The following is a 15,114-nucleotide window of genomic DNA, read 5'->3' on the forward strand; positions in this document are numbered from 1 at the left end:
GTTTATTCTTCTAAACTTGAAACACGTCACAGCTACAACCAACAATTATTCAACCAGCAGTGCAGTGACTGTAGGTTCAAAGTGGACTTCAGGCTTCATGGACTGAGTCACAGCTGAAGCTCTGAAAGGAGTTGAAGTGGCCTCATGTTTCAACATTATATGTCATTAACACCAATTAATCAGCTGAATAAAGTTCAGGTTGGTTGTTGGTGTCAAATGACGCCTGGTTACTCCACCTGTGACCACGCCCACCTGTCAATCAAAGAGGAACTGCAGTTTTTAGCACTTCCACTTCATTTCCGTTCAGGTTGTTGGTGTAGGCGGTCGTGGAGTGATTTTAGGACTACACTGTGTACAGTCAGCATCCTCCGTGTACCTGCAGTTCCTCTAACGTCCACCTGAGGCTGGCTCCAGAAGTGAGTCAGTCTCCATAAGTCCCCATGTCCAAATGTCCAACTTCACAGCAGAAATAAACATGTTTACAGCCTGGGACAAAAAACAGTTTTGGTCTCTGTAGCTAATTTCCCCGTTCATGACAACTGTACTGAGGGTGAATTTATATACAACTCACCTGTTCAGGTGATATTCAGCTTATGCAGAGACGCTGTCCTCACCTGTGGATCAAACTGTCTTTCAAAGAATAAACATATTTAAACTATAACTATGTTTGTTTTAAACGCACTTTGAATGTTTCCTGGAAGTTGTCGTGTTTTCTTCATGTGTCTTGTTGCCACGAGCAGCAGGTGGCAGCAGAGTCTCTTGAAGAAGTCTCAGCTGGAAAAAAAGTTTTATTTTGAAAAGCTTCGAGCAAGGACCTTTGTAAAGACGGTCTAAGCTCTTATTTTGAAATAAACAAACCGGATGTGTTGCGTGTTTTCGCGGTGGTTCGGTGAGAGGTTGAGCAGATCGGAGCGACCAGCTGGAGGAAAGGAAGACCAGAGACCAGAGACCAGGAGGAGACCAGGAGGAGACCACAAGACGGAGGAGAAGGAGGAGAAGAGGAGGAGAAGGAGGAGAAGAGGAGGAGAAGAGGAGGAGGTGTCAGTCTGAGTTTGTTTTCTACATTCAAACCAGACCCAGCGAGGTGCGTTCAGGCCACGCCCCTTCAGGTGAACAGTCAGGTGTGTCTGAAACAGGTCTGTGTGTGTGTGTGTGTGTGTGTGTGTGTGTGTGCGTGTGTGTGTGCGTGTGTGTGTGAGATAACTTCCTGTGTTGTGTTGTTTATGTCACTTGATTTTATTTTGAAAAGATCTTTATCTTGAAGCAGATTTGACTGGTTTGTCTTCAAAGTGTAACTGTGTTCAGCTGTACTCGAGTATTTCTGGTTACATAGCTAATATCACTGCCTAGTCCAGCAGCAGTCAGCCCAGAACCAGAACCAGAACCAGACCCAGCAGCAGCTGATCTCACTGCCTAGTCCAGCAGCAGTCAGCCCAGCTCGGCGTCTGTCTTTCAGCCTTTTATTTCACCAAGCTCTCACCAACCACTAAAAGTCAGTCCCACATTTACTCTTGTCCGGCGGCTTCTTGCTCGCTCACTCTCTCCTTTTCTCTTCTTAGCTTCCTCCGTCAGCGTCCTCTCCTCGCTGTCCTCCTGGCCTCATGTCCGTAGAGGCGCTGAGCCGGTTACCCTCCTCTTCTTCTTCTTCTTCTTCTTCTCTTCTTCTTCTTCTTCTTCTTCCTGGTAGTACAAATACTAACACTCAGCCTGGCTGACAAACGAGCTAACAGCAGCTACAGTTTACAGAGTGAAGATATTCTGTCTTCATGTGTTTCAGGGTCGTTTGGAGGTTCAGACCTGGTTTCAGTTCATTTCAGGAACACAGTGTATTTAGTGACTGAGGGTTAAGTCTCATTAATGGGTGGAAATAATATTAGTTTGACCTAGAGAGTGTTTGAGAATCCGAGACCTTCCAAGGAGGTTTTTGTATGACGCAAGACGGAGGAGAAGTAGCGAGGTACGGCAAGGACAGGAAGTGGAGGGATGAGAAAGGGAGGAAAGAGGAGGAAGGAGGAAAGGAAGGAGAGAAGAGAAGGGACAATAATACAGGAGATACGTAGTGAAAAAGGCAAGCGCGAAAGAAGAAGAGATAGAATAAGCAGAAGTGAGAAGATAGATGTGGCGTAGAGAAAGAAAAAGAAGAAGGAGAATAATCGCATAGAGAAGAAGTGCATGTTCTTTTCTTCTTCTAGTAAGAGAGAAAAAGAAAGGAGAAGAAGACATAAGAAGCAGAGAGAAGATATAGAAGATCTTATCAGATAAAGGCAACTAGAAGAAAAGAAAGAAGGAAGAAGAAGAAGAAAAAAGAAGAGAAGGAGAGAAGAAGAAGAAAAAAAGAAGAAGCGGGAAGAAGAAGAAGAAAGAAGAAGAAAAGAAGACGAAGAAAGAAGAAGAGAAGGAGAAGAAGAAGAAGGAAGAAGAAGAAGAAAAAGAAGGATAAGAAGAAAACGAAATGAGACAAGAAGAAGAAGGCATAAGGAGAAGAAGTAGCTCCTAAGTATCCTAAGCAGTCAGCAGCAGAATAACTTAAGAAAAGCCTTCTATACTCTTCAGGTCCTCCTCATCCACTTCCCTTCTTCCTTCTTTCAATGTTTTTATGGTCAGCAGGAACATGAGAAACTTTGAAATATGAAAACTAAACTGAAGTTTGTCGTGTTCCCTGAAACAAATAATGAAGACATCATGACAACAAATGCAATAAATAATAATAATAAATCTTAATAATTCAACATTTAGTTGTGTCCGATTCATCGTGTAGATTTTATTTACATGACTTCTTCCCCTCCGTCGTCTTCCTCTTCTCCGTTTGTTTCTTCTTTTAGAAAGATGAATGAAAGCAGCGTGGCAGGAAATCCCAGCGCTGCCTCGTCTCACTCACTTCCTGTTAACATGCTTGAACCACCTGATTGGATCTCAGCTCCTGAGGAGGCTGCAGGGCAGAACAGCGAGTCTGTCAGTCTGTCCGAGTCCCAGAAACACCAGAGTCCTGTAGAGACCAAACCGACTGCAGAGGAACACCATGAGGATCCTTCATCAGAAGAACAGAAACCAGAAGATTCTCCAACCAAACCAGATCAACTAAAACCAGAAGAACCTTCTGCAGCTAAACCAGATCCAACAAAACTAGATCCTCTTCCTGCAGAGCAACAGAGACTGGGGGGTTCACCTTCGACAGGTAACAAGGAGACAAAAGATTCTCCAGAAAATCAACCAAAACCAGATCAACCTCCTCCAAACGGAGCAGATGCTTATTGTACAGATAAAAAAAAACCAGGAGATTCAAAACCAGACAACTCTCAGGAACGCCAAAACCAGCAAGATATTTGTCCTGCAAACCACCTGAACTCTGAGCAGGCTCTTCCGCCTAGTCCACCTCCACCCTCAAAGGATTCTGTTTTCACCTCAACCTTCGAGGAACAAAAGAAGGAACTTGTGCTCCACATTTGTAAGTCCAAAGACCAGCAGAACCACCAGGATCCACCTCCAGAGAACCGCACCTTAACCACCAACCACCAGGATCCACCTCCAGAGAACAGCACCTTAACCACCAACCACCAGGATCCACCTCCAGAGAACCGCACCTTAACCGCCAACCACCTGGATCCACCTCCAGAGAACCGCACATTAATCACCAACCACCAGAAGGCCCATCCTCCTCCTGTAGACAAACAAAACCATCCATCTTCTTCTCAGGTTTTGTCTTCAGTAGTCAATCCAACTAAAGTGCCAACCCTGGCTCCACCGTCCCAGACTCCGCCCCTCACCCTTGAGGTGTTCTGTGACCAGGTGAAGTGCCGCCCTCCGGTTTCTTCGACAGTGGAGCACAAATTGTGTGGCTTCCTGCTGAAGCAGGGGGGTCCACTTAAGGCCTGGAAGTTGCGGTGGTTCACCTATGAGGACAAGAAGAACCAGCTGTTCTACTACCGCACACCACAGGATGTGACGCCGCTTGGCAGGGTGGAGCTCTGCAGTGCCACCTTCACCTACCCGCTGAAGGCCGAGGGGGGCACCTTCCACATCAAGACACCTGAACGCACCTTCATACTCAAGGTAGGCATCCTGTGAGAGATCGCCTTGTTCACTGTGATGGTAACCTGCAGTCCAAGGTCGTCCAATCCAATTTACCTGTTTAACTGTGCCCCCCACAGGCGGTGACCCAGGAGCTGATGCTCTATTGGCTGCAGCAGCTTCAGGTGAAACGCTGGCAGCACAGACAGACGACCACCTGTCCAGACCCAACCAACAACAACAACACTGCAGGTGAGACCCAGACCCTAAAACCAGTTCGGACTGGTCTGATGTAGGTTTAACTGGTCTGTATCTGTAGCTCTGTGGAGTCTTTTGTCTTCAGACTCATCCAGTTGTTGCTACGTCATGCTGTAATAAAGTCCATAAAGTGGGTGAGTCCTGTGGTAACCTTCCTCCTTCAGGCGAGGGAGTGGCTCAGGGTGATAATTTACTGAGTGTGACTCACTTTTCTCTAAAACATAAACAGTTAACTCCTCCTGACCTCTCTGTGGGACTCTGTAGGACTCTGTAGGACTCTGTAGGACTCTGGTGTTCAGAGGGAGGTGTTGGTGCTGAACTGAAGTCACAGGTGGTCCTGCAGGTGGTTCTCGTCTGGTTCTGTTCATGATGGTGAGGGTGAGCGCAGGAGGAGGGAAGTCATCAGGACTTGCTGACATGAATCTGTGGGCCTCAGCAGGATGGAGGTGGTTTCAACCACATGTGGACGCCTGCTTGGACCTCCTTCAGCAGTCCAGCACAGACAAGACTGCTTCCTTGTGGTCCCTGTCAGGAAGAGGCATCCCTTGGTTCTGGACCTAGTTCTGGACCTGGATGGTCATTCAGTCCAGTTGCTGGTTAAACTGGTGTCAGCAGACAGGAAGTGTTTAATGAGCAGGGTGGGGCAGCAGGAAACAGGATGTGATGCGTTACAGATGATGAGGAACATTTCCTCTTGTTGGTCTGAGTCAGACTGACAACATCATGCCGCTGACAGGACGTGATGTCATTGTGACTGCAGATCAGCTGCAGGTGGATGAATGAGAGGAAGCACACACACACACACACACACACACACACACACACACACATACACACAGAAAATAGATGTGGACTCTGCTGAACTCTGCTGGACTGGATTCTGCCGGACTCTGCTGGACTCTGCCAAACTCTGCCGGACTCTGCTGAACTCTGACAAACTCTGCCGGACTCTGCCAGACTCTGCCGGACTCTGCCGAACTCTGCCGGACTCTGCTGGACTCTGCTGGACTCTGCCGGACTCTGCTGGACTCTGACAAACTCTGCCGGACTCTGCTGGACTCTGACAAACTCTGCCAGACTCTGCTGGACTCTGCTGGACTCTGCTGGACTCTGACAAACTCTGCCAGACTCTGCCGGACTCTGCCGGACTCTGCTGGACTCTGACAAACTCTGCCAGACTCTGCTGGACTCTGCTGGACTCTGCTGGACTCTGACAAACTCTGCTGGACTCTTGGTGTTCTTTGAGACTGTGATCAGCTGTTTGTTTTGAGTCTTGTGCAGGTTGAAGCAGCTCCTCTGGTTCTCAGGTATTCTGCTCGTGTCCGGGCTCGTCGGCAGATTCAAGTCTCAGTTTGACTCACCGACCAGGAGCAGATGAGCCCAGCGCCTCCTGCAGGCTGCAGGGTGCATTACACAGTCCACCACGATCAGCTGTTTGAAGCCTCTGAAGGGCATCAGTGGCAGCACCAGAAAGTGCTGAGTCATGGAGGAGCAGACAAAGTTTATGTACATACGTGATGACGTCATGAAGTGTGTTCTGTTGTTGACTGTGGAGCTGCGTTCACACACTGTGTGTTTGACAAACATTGTGTAAACGTTTTCAAACGTTGTGAATAAGTTGTCCTGACCATTGAGATGAATGTAAAACATGAATGTGACGTCAGAGCGTCTGTAACTGTGACGGACGTCCTGCAGATCATCATGAAGTCACTGCTGATTATGGATCAGAACTTGTTAACGTGTGTGTGTGTGTGTGGACAGGAGGCTGAGCGACCATTCTCACTGTGACACTTTGTTTACATTCATCTTTATATATCCTGCAAACAACACGCAGAGACCAACATCCAACATGGAGCTGTTTGTAGTCCATCACACTGTTGTGGAGAAGTTGCTGAAGTCAAAGGTCAAAGGTCAGGAGTTCAGAAAGTGTTCAGGAGCCTCTAATGTCTTATGCTGTATTATTTATTGACGCTTGGCCAAGGAGAATTAGAGACACTGTCAAAGTTCATCAGAAGTGCCTGAGTCGGTCTCACATTCTGCCCAACTCATCCTGGTGGATCGACTTTAAACCCCAAGATAACACCACAAATACTACACGCCCAGAATGAGTCACAGAGAATGTCTTTACCCATGGAGGTGTTATTGTCAGCATGTTCTAGTCTGGAGACACAGATGTCTGTTTACGCAGATTGGACCGTCAACAACAAGCTATCTATTATGTCTATGAAGGCAGCAACAGGTCTCTGTGACCCTGGACACCACAGTGTTGAGATAGACTGGCACCTACTGTTCCCAACCAAAGCCAAACTACTAATACTGCTGAGGACCTCAAGGCCCACACGGGACCTCAAGACCCAGACGGGACCTCAAGACCCACACGGGACCTCAAGACCCACACGGGACCTCGTGTGACCTAAGGATAGAAAACTCCAGAACACACACTGCTTTGTAGTTTAACACAGATCACCTCATGACGGAGTCTGACTCTCTAAACACTTCTCCTAACTCCTCATCATCTCTCCTCCACTTTTCCCAGGATGCTTAACATCAAGCTCAAAGTGTCGAAGACGTTTCATAAAGTTTATAAAGTTTCCTATCTTGGTTCCTGATACTGTATTTGTAAAATGATGTTTTGTCATTAATAAAAGTTCTTTCTCAGATTTACTTGTTGATCAGGTTGATCAGGCAAATTTACAAGATTCAGAATTTGTCACAAAGTTAAAGTTTCTCTTGAAGTTTTTCACTGAATCATCATCAAACAGCTGAACATGAACATTTTCTCTGACCATGATGGTCTTAAGACTTGGTTCCGGACCTGGTTCTCAGTGAGACTCTGCTCTGTATTATGAGTGTTAATGCTGCTGAGGAGGACAGACCGAGTCCATTAGGATTTTGGAGGATCAGCTTTATTTGAACTAATCCACCAAGAATGTGTGTGATTGGCCAACGCAGCGCAGAGTCAGATGATGTCACTTTGTATTGTTGTGCTGCCCCCCTCAGGACAGTATGTGTAGTACTGCTGTGTTGTGCTGTCTTGGTTCTGGTGTTCAGTTCATCTGGGTCCTGGTCTGATCCGGTCCGTGTGGTCCTGTTCTATCTGTGTGGTTCTCACCCTCTGTTGTTTCTTGTTGGTTTCTCTTGAACTGATTTCTGTTTCCTGGTTTCTGCAGACGACTTCCTGCCGGTGTTGAAGAGTCCGTTGGGTCTGGTGGGGGAGGAGGCGGCCAACGTACCGTCACAACGAACGCCGCTTGCCAACATGTCAATCAAACATCCGTTCATCGAGATCCAGTGAGTGACTCGTTGGTTTAAAGCTTCAGTGTGTAAGTAAAGACCACATTTCCCATGAGCCTTTGTGCTTTTGTTTGGTCCTGTGTGTATAGAAACTCAGTCCACAGTCTGCGTAAGAGATCGTCTCAGGAGTGGAGTCAGAGTGTGTTTCATGTAGAAGCTCCACCGTGGACTCCAAACTCTGCAGACAGCAACACGACAGGTACCACAGGTACACCTATGACATGTAAGACTACATCAGATACAACTACCACAGGTACAACAGGTGAGGCTATGACAGTTACGACTACATCAGACTTACCTGTCCTGACTATAGATTTATATTGTATTCATGTATTTGATGTTGTGTTCATAGTTTCTGTACTTCCAGCATCCAGGAATCCCGCTGAGCCTCCAGCCCCGCCTCCTGCCATCCCATTGGCTGAGCTGGCAGCTCAGGTGCTGCCGACAGAGGGCAGGGAGTCACCTTCGCTGTTTGACAGCCGGAGGAGGAGGAAGAATCTCAGCTCGTCCACCATGCAGGTCCTCCGCAGAGACTCCTCATCCTCAGACCGGGTGTCCCGCCTCCAGCAGGAGAAACAGATGCTGATGGAGGAGGTCAAAGCTCAGAAGGTCAGCACAGCTATTTACCGTTAGCTCCACTGACTAGTGTTAGGCCAGCTTGTAGCCCTAAGTGTCCCTGTACCCTGTCCAGGAGCTGGTGTGGATCCTCCACAAAGCATTGGAGGCGTCTCAGCTGGAGAAGCGAACCTGTGCAGAGTTTTTGGCAGAGACGGGCGAGCAGGAGCGTCTGGAGCTGCTGCGACACCGTGAACGTCAGGCGGCTGATCTGCGTGGCCGGCTGGAGGAGGCGAAGGTGGAGGCGGAGGCCTTAAGGAGGAGTCTGGCTCAGAGAGATGCTCAGCTGGCCGAGCTGCAGGAGAACATCAGAATGCTGACGGAGAAGAACAATGCCAAGCAGGAGGTGAGGTCACACCTGAGGGCCACAGGTAAACCTGCTGTGATCCACCTGAACTCACTCATTTTGTTTCCTGTCAGGTGATCATAAAGCTGTCGGATCAGGTGACTGCCTGTATGTCCGACCCACGTCGGTCCATATCGTCCTCCTGTGGCGGTTTGGACTCTCAGACCTTCAGACAACTTCAGCAGGAGACCGAGAACCTGAAGGTGACCTGAAGCTGAAGTTAGCCAACGTTAACGTTAGTCAGTGAAATGACTTGTTGAAGTATTGACAGTCATACCAGCTGATCAGAGCTTAGGGATTAGGATCCAGGTTCAGGATCAGGATCAGCATCAGGATTTTCCTGAACCTCCTCTAACACTGTGTATCTCACGTGTTCAGGACGACATTGAGGCGTATAAAACTCAGAACAAGTTCTTGAACTCCGAGCTCTACCAGCTGACCAAACTGTGGAGGAACAGCTCGGAGCAGGAGAAGAGTCTGATGATGAAGGTGGGTCCAGCTTGGTCCGGTTTCATGACTGTTTGTTTGGTGTTTGACACTCACCTGTTTCCTGTCCTCTGATTGGCTCCAGTGTGCCTACCTGGAGGCCACTAACTGTCAGGTGGAGAGCCGGTACCTGGGTGTTCTGCGGCAGCTGCAGGACACCAAATCTCTGGATCCGGTCCAGCGGGGCGCCATCCAGAAGCTGATTGAGGACGCTCTGAAAGGAGAGCTGAAGAGCGTTGTGAAGCTCAATCTGGCCAGGTAAGCAGAACAGGTGGACTAAATATCAGGGACACCTGTTGATGACTGTAATGAAGAGCTGCTGTGGTGTCTCCTCAGGGATCACGACGCCTACGGGTTCAAGATCATCCCCGACTACGAGGTCGAGGACATGAAGTTGCTGGCAAAGATCCAGGCACTGGAGATCCGCTCACACAACCTGCTGCACCAGGTCTGTAGTCCACCTGTAGACACCTAAAGCCCACCTGTAGATACCTGATGTCCACCTGTAGATACCTGAAGCCCACCTGTAGATACCTGATGTCCACCTGTAGATACCTGAAGCCCACCTGTAGATACCTGATGCCCACCTGTAGATACCTGAAGCCCACCTGTAGACACCTGATGTCCACCTGTAGACCACCTGTAGACACAGACTGTCTCTCTGGTTCCTCCCTGTAGGAGGGTGTAGAGCGCCCCCTGTTGAGTCGCTGGGCTCAGTACCTGGCTGGCAGGTCAGACGATGACCTCTGCCCATCGCCAGAGCTCAAAGGTTTGCTACGAGGTGGCGTCCCTCAGGAGTACCGACAGCGGGTTTGGAGATGGATGGTCCGAACCAGAACCAGGACCATCAGGGAGCATCACCCACAACGCTACCAGCAGGTAGGGAGTACACCTGTGAACACCTATTCACACCTTTCCACACCTTGTCCACTCCCACGCACACCTGTCCACAGCTGTCCACACTTGCCCACACTTGTCCCCTCTAGTCCACACTTGTCCACTCGTCCACACCCATCCACACTCGTCCACACCTGTCCACTCGTCCACACCTGTAATCCAGCTGCTGTGTTTGCAGCTGTGTGAGAAGAGTCGGACATCCCCTCATTCAGTTTCCAGACAGATTCAGCTCGACCTCCACCGCACCCTGACAACCAATCAGCACTTCTCCTCGCCCTCTAGCCCCGCCCTCCAGCAGCTACGTCGCGTCCTATTGGCCTTCTCCTGGCAGAACCCTGCGATCGGCTACTGCCAGGGCCTGAACAGGTACTGACACCTGTTTGTTTTCCTAACATGTGGGGACTTTTGTCCTCTTTGTTTAAAATCAGTGATTTACCTGTGTGTCTCAGGTTGGCGGCCATCGCTCTGCTCGTCCTTCAGAGTGAAGAAGATGCCTTCTGGTGTCTGGTGACCGTGGTCGAAACCATCATGCCTCAGGACTACTACACCAAGAACCTGGTGGCCTCTCAGGTCCAGAAATACACTCACCTGTTTACCTGTTCACCTGTTCTGTGATCACATTGGGCAATGTTTTAAAACTGATCCAATCCAAACTTTAAGATGGAGGTCTGGGGCAGGTGGCTTTGGTTTGGACTGACCAGGCACAGTAGACGTTCTTTAAAACCTTCATCCGTTCACATTAAAGCAGTGATGGAGATAAACACATTAACTCTGATGCTGTTTTTGTGCAGTCTGTCTGTAAACTGAAACACGTCATACTCCAGTATTCATAAACCATGACGTGATGGTTCTATCAGAACCTTCAACCAAACCACAAAACTTCATGACAGCAGTGTTTAATGAAAGATGAAGATGGTGTCATTACTGCATCAGGAGACCTGACGATTATAAGACTGCATCATCAGTATAGAAATTAATATTTGGGTCAATATCATTAGTAAATATGAAGAGAGTTCTACCGGTTCAGAGGTGTTTAACGACGGCCAGAATAAATTCAATTAGCACCTTAAAAATGTTTAACATCAATAATCTTTAATGATTAAACTCTGTTTATATATAAAATTATACAGAGGGCAGGTTGAATAAATTGTTACAGGTTAATTAAGGAGGAATATCTACAGATAGCTGATAATAAACCTGATCAGCCACCGTCAGTATTCAATACACAACCATGAATCAAACCATTAACTAACATTCAGTCAACATTCAGACAACCTTATCATATTTAACAGTTACTGAGAGTTTCTGTAGTGTTTAAAGAACGTTCCAAAATAAACACATCATCAGTTTGAAGTAAACTAAAGCTCCCTGCGCTGTCCAGGTTTCACAGTGTTAATTTAAATCATTTAAATATTAAATAACAAACATCCTGTTACTGATCCATTGTTACTGATCGATACTTTGTGTTCAGGCGGACCAGCGGGTGCTGAAGGACTTCCTGTTGGAGAAACTCCCCCGTCTGGCGGCTCACTTTGAGGATTACAGCATCGACGTGTCTCTGATCACCTTCAACTGGTTCCTGGTAGTTTTTGTAGAGAGTCTGCCGAGCGACATCCTGCTGCCTCTGTGGGACGCCTTCCTGTACGAGGGCACCAAGGTACTGAGCACCTGAACGCACCGATTATTGTATGAACACTAGAGTCGTGGCCAAGTTTTGAGAATGACACACATATTAATTTTCACAAAATCTGCTGCCTCAGTTTTTACGATGGCAATTTGCATATACTCCAGATTGTTATGAAGAGTGATCAGATGAACTGTAATTCATTTCAAAGTCCCTCTTTGCCATGAAAATGAACTTAATCCTAAAAAAGCATTTCTACTGCATTTCGGCTCTGCCACAAAAAGACATCATGTCAGCGACTCTTTCGTTAACACAGGTGAGAGTGTTGATGAGGACAAGGCCAGAGATCACTCTGTCATACTGATTAAGTTAAAAAAACAACACTGGAAGCTTTGTTAACCAGGGTTACCTGCAAGGAAACACGTGCAGCATCATTGCTTTGCACAAAAAGGGTTTTACAGGCAAAGATATTGCTGCTGGTAAGATTACAGCTAAATCAACGATTTATTGGATCAAGAACATCAAGGCTTCAGGGAGGCCAAGAAAGTTCAGAAGTGTCAGGAACGTCTCCTAAAGTTGATTCAGCTGCAGGATTGGGGCAGCAACAGTGCAGCGCTTGCTCAGGAATGGCAGCAGGCAGATGAGAGTACATCTGCACAGTGAGGCGAAGACTTTTTGAGGATGGCCTGGTGTCAAGAAGGGCGGCAAAGAAGCCACTTCTCTCCAGGAAAAACATCAGGGACAGACTGATATTTTGCAAAAAGTACAGGGACTGGAGTGCTGAGGACTGAGGTGAAGTCATTTTCTCTCATGAATCCCCTTTCCAATTGTTTGGGGCATCTGGTAAAAAGAAAAGATGAGCGTTACCATCGGTCCTGTGTCATGACACCAGTAAAATATCCTGAAGCTATTCACGTGTGGGTTGCTTCTCAGCCAAGGGAGTGGGCTCAGAACACAGCCATAAATAAAGAATGGTACCAAAACATCCTCTCAGAGCAACTTCTCCCAACCATCGAAGAACAATTTGGTGACAAACAATGCCTTTTCCAGCATGATGGAGCATATTGCCATAAGGTAAAAGTGGTAACTAAGTGGCTCAGGGAACAAAACATCGAAACTTTGGGTCCATGGCCAGGAGAGTCTCAAGACCATAATCCCATTGAGGACTTGTGGTCAATCCTCAAAGGGTGGGTGGACAAACAAAAACCAGTGGTCCTGAAAATGAAGGGTCAAGACTGCAAATATTGACTCTTTGCATACACTTTGTGAATAAAAGCATTTGATACTAATGAAATGCTTGTGATTATACTTCAGTAAACCATAGTAACATCTGACAGAAAGATCTAAAAAACACAGAAGCCGCAAACTTTATGAAAACCACTTGTGTCATTCTCAAAACCTTTGGCCACGACTGTACACTCAAAATAAAATAAAAGTAAAAATAGTTTGTTTCTGTCTGAGCTTAAATTGTATTTAGACACAAAAATAAAAGTTTGAGTCCATCACAGCTCACCTGCGTGCTCGTCTGCTCAGGTGATCTACAGGTACGCTCTGGCGCTCTTCAAATACAAAGAAGATGACATCCTAAAAATCCACGACAGCGTGGAGATCTACCAGTACCTCCGCTTCTTCACCAAGACCATCTCTGACGGCAGGTAAGACTCACCAGGACTGACCTGGTCTGATCTCGTCTGGTCATGGAGGTTTTTTGTGTTGCTGTGCTACCACCTGCTGGTCAGTTTGAACTCTGATCTGGATCTTTATGTGAGCTGGAAACAAGAAGTCATATGATAATAAAAGTGTCAATAATAATGATACACGTTGATGTTGTTGCTGACTGTTCCTGCAGAAAGCTGACCAGCATTGCCTTTAACGACCTGAACCCGTTCCCCGGCCGCCTGCTGAGGAATCGGCGCGTGCTTCACCTGGACCGCCTGCAGGGGGAGCTGCGAGAGCTGGAGGAGCAGCAGAGGGAGTTCGTAACTGAGAGCGCGGAACGGAAAGACAAAGATCTTGACACGATGGTGAGCGAGGACGACGAGGACCTCATCTGATGGACAAACAGCTTCTGATTTCCAAACCTGAAGCTTCTCACAGGTTAGTGTTGGTAAACCTGCAGGAAGAGCGCCGAAGACGATTGGACAATTGGACAAACCTGTGACAACAGCGGCTGGCCTAAGTCTCTAACACGATCTCTTCATTGGTGGTCACGAGATGTCAAAGCTGACGGATGGCGCCGTCTTTATTCACAGAGGTCTGATCGAGTCGTATCGGATCACTCTTCATTTTAGACACACAAATCTGACGATGGTCCGTCTTTGTTTTCTGGACTTCATGTGGATCAGGTCGGTCCTCCTCAGTCCTGAAGGAGGCGTTAATGCACCTCAAGAAGAACAGCTTCTTACTTTAGCAGGGTTGTGTTTCCATGGTAACCCTGGATTTGTTAAACCCTCATGACAGCCAAGTAGTCTGTACCAAGTAGTACCTGATACTAACTAAACCACAAACTGATGAAACTCAAAACACAACTTTTGTTTTGACATCAGTCTTTTGGGTTCAGTATGTGACCCACCACGACCACCTCCCTGAACACTTAATAAATATTTATATAATTAATATATACTTAGTAAAACTAAATGTAACTAACACTAAATTAATAAACTGAGTTTTCTTCAAACTCTCTGAGACAGAAAGATTTTAAGCAGAAAGTTGAACTCGACCCTTTAGCACTTAAGAGCTAACAACAGTTTAGCTAAAACACAAACTGTGAGCAAAAACAAGTTTTAGCATCTTCTACATTTAAACATTTAAGCTGCAGGTGTGAACCTGATATCAACTACGTGCATTCACCTGCACAGGTTCCATACCCACACCGGTTTGAATGTTCCTGCCGTCAGTAAGAATAATGTTTTCTGTAATGTGGTTTGTTTTTCTAAGGAAGTTTTTAACACGCTGTCAATGCAAATCAGACGTAGCTGTTTATCTAAAAAGACGCTAATTGTAAGCTAGCAACACTTTGTATTTGGTGTTCGTTAACTAAAGGTAACATGTTATAACATGTTATGGCTGCGTGAAGCCAAACGTTCATCCTCCCATCACATAGATCAGATTTCTGAGTCCCAAAGGAAAAACCAAAGTAAATCCAACTGGCTGACATCTTGTCTGCTGAATTAATTTGGAAAATCATTTTCATTTGCTTTCAGTCCAAAATCCCAATCAGCTCCATGCTAATGGTCTCACTTCTCAACCAGCTTCTTTCTCAAACAGCTTGCAGGTGCAAGTGCAATGTAACAAAAGATCTAATGCTAACATAAGCTAACTAAATGAGATTGTGGTTGTTGTATGTAATTGGTGAATATTTTGTATTCTTGTTGCTCTGTCGGGGTTTGTACAGATTAAGATTTTTAAGATTTTTAAGTTGGATTTGATTTTATATGTTTAGCATACTAGCTAGCATTGACAATAAATTTGTTTTTAAATATCTTTGTGTTTTGGACAGTTAAAGCCTCGGACTCTTGATCTGTGGCAGATATGTAGAGTTTGTTTCCACCTTAGCTTCTTGTAATAATTCCACCAACATTTCTTT

The 15,114-nt window shown here is 46.6% G+C and overlaps 1 protein-coding gene across 6 annotated transcripts; it reads left to right on the plus strand.

The window, feature by feature from the left end:
* The first annotated feature begins 842 nt into the window (after positions 1-842).
* tbc1d2 (TBC1 domain family, member 2) lies at positions 843-15,007 on the plus strand. Of its 6 annotated transcripts, none has more exons than XM_027280507.1 (17): positions 845-1,109; positions 2,823-4,050; positions 4,149-4,260; positions 7,437-7,557; positions 7,650-7,822; positions 7,913-8,169; positions 8,252-8,521; positions 8,596-8,724; positions 8,900-9,010; positions 9,093-9,265; positions 9,344-9,455; positions 9,686-9,886; positions 10,083-10,270; positions 10,354-10,474; positions 11,376-11,561; positions 13,062-13,183; positions 13,378-15,007. In XM_027280507.1, the coding sequence occupies exons 2-17, from the start codon at positions 2,827-2,829 to the stop codon at positions 13,580-13,582; spliced, it is 3,705 nt and encodes a 1,234-aa protein (XP_027136308.1). In that variant the 5' UTR covers positions 845-1,109; positions 2,823-2,826; the 3' UTR covers positions 13,583-15,007. The 6 variants fall into 6 exon arrangements, with proteins under 6 accessions (XP_027136336.1, XP_027136308.1, XP_027136312.1 ...); XM_027280511.1 differs by having other exon boundaries at positions 845-1,084; XM_027280521.1 differs by lacking the exon at positions 845-1,109 and having other exon boundaries at positions 7,928-8,169.
* Positions 15,008-15,114: the final 107 nt, after the last annotated feature.

This window comes from Larimichthys crocea, chromosome I, assembly GCF_000972845.2.
Source record: "Larimichthys crocea isolate SSNF chromosome I, L_crocea_2.0, whole genome shotgun sequence".
Taxonomy (NCBI): domain Eukaryota; kingdom Metazoa; phylum Chordata; class Actinopteri; family Sciaenidae; genus Larimichthys; species Larimichthys crocea.

Bases quoted from the DNA above. Each gene is read 5' to 3' on its own strand.
- tbc1d2 (XM_027280507.1), top strand. From the start codon at position 2,827: ATGAATGAAAGCAGCGTGGCAGGAAATCCCAGCGCTGCCTCGTCTCAC. The intron at 7,823-7,912 runs GTGAGGCTATGA...TTGTGTTCATAG, and splicing joins AACTACCACAGGTACAACAG to TTTCTGTACTTCCAGCATCC. The intron at 9,011-9,092 runs GTGGGTCCAGCT...GATTGGCTCCAG, and splicing joins AGAAGAGTCTGATGATGAAG to TGTGCCTACCTGGAGGCCAC.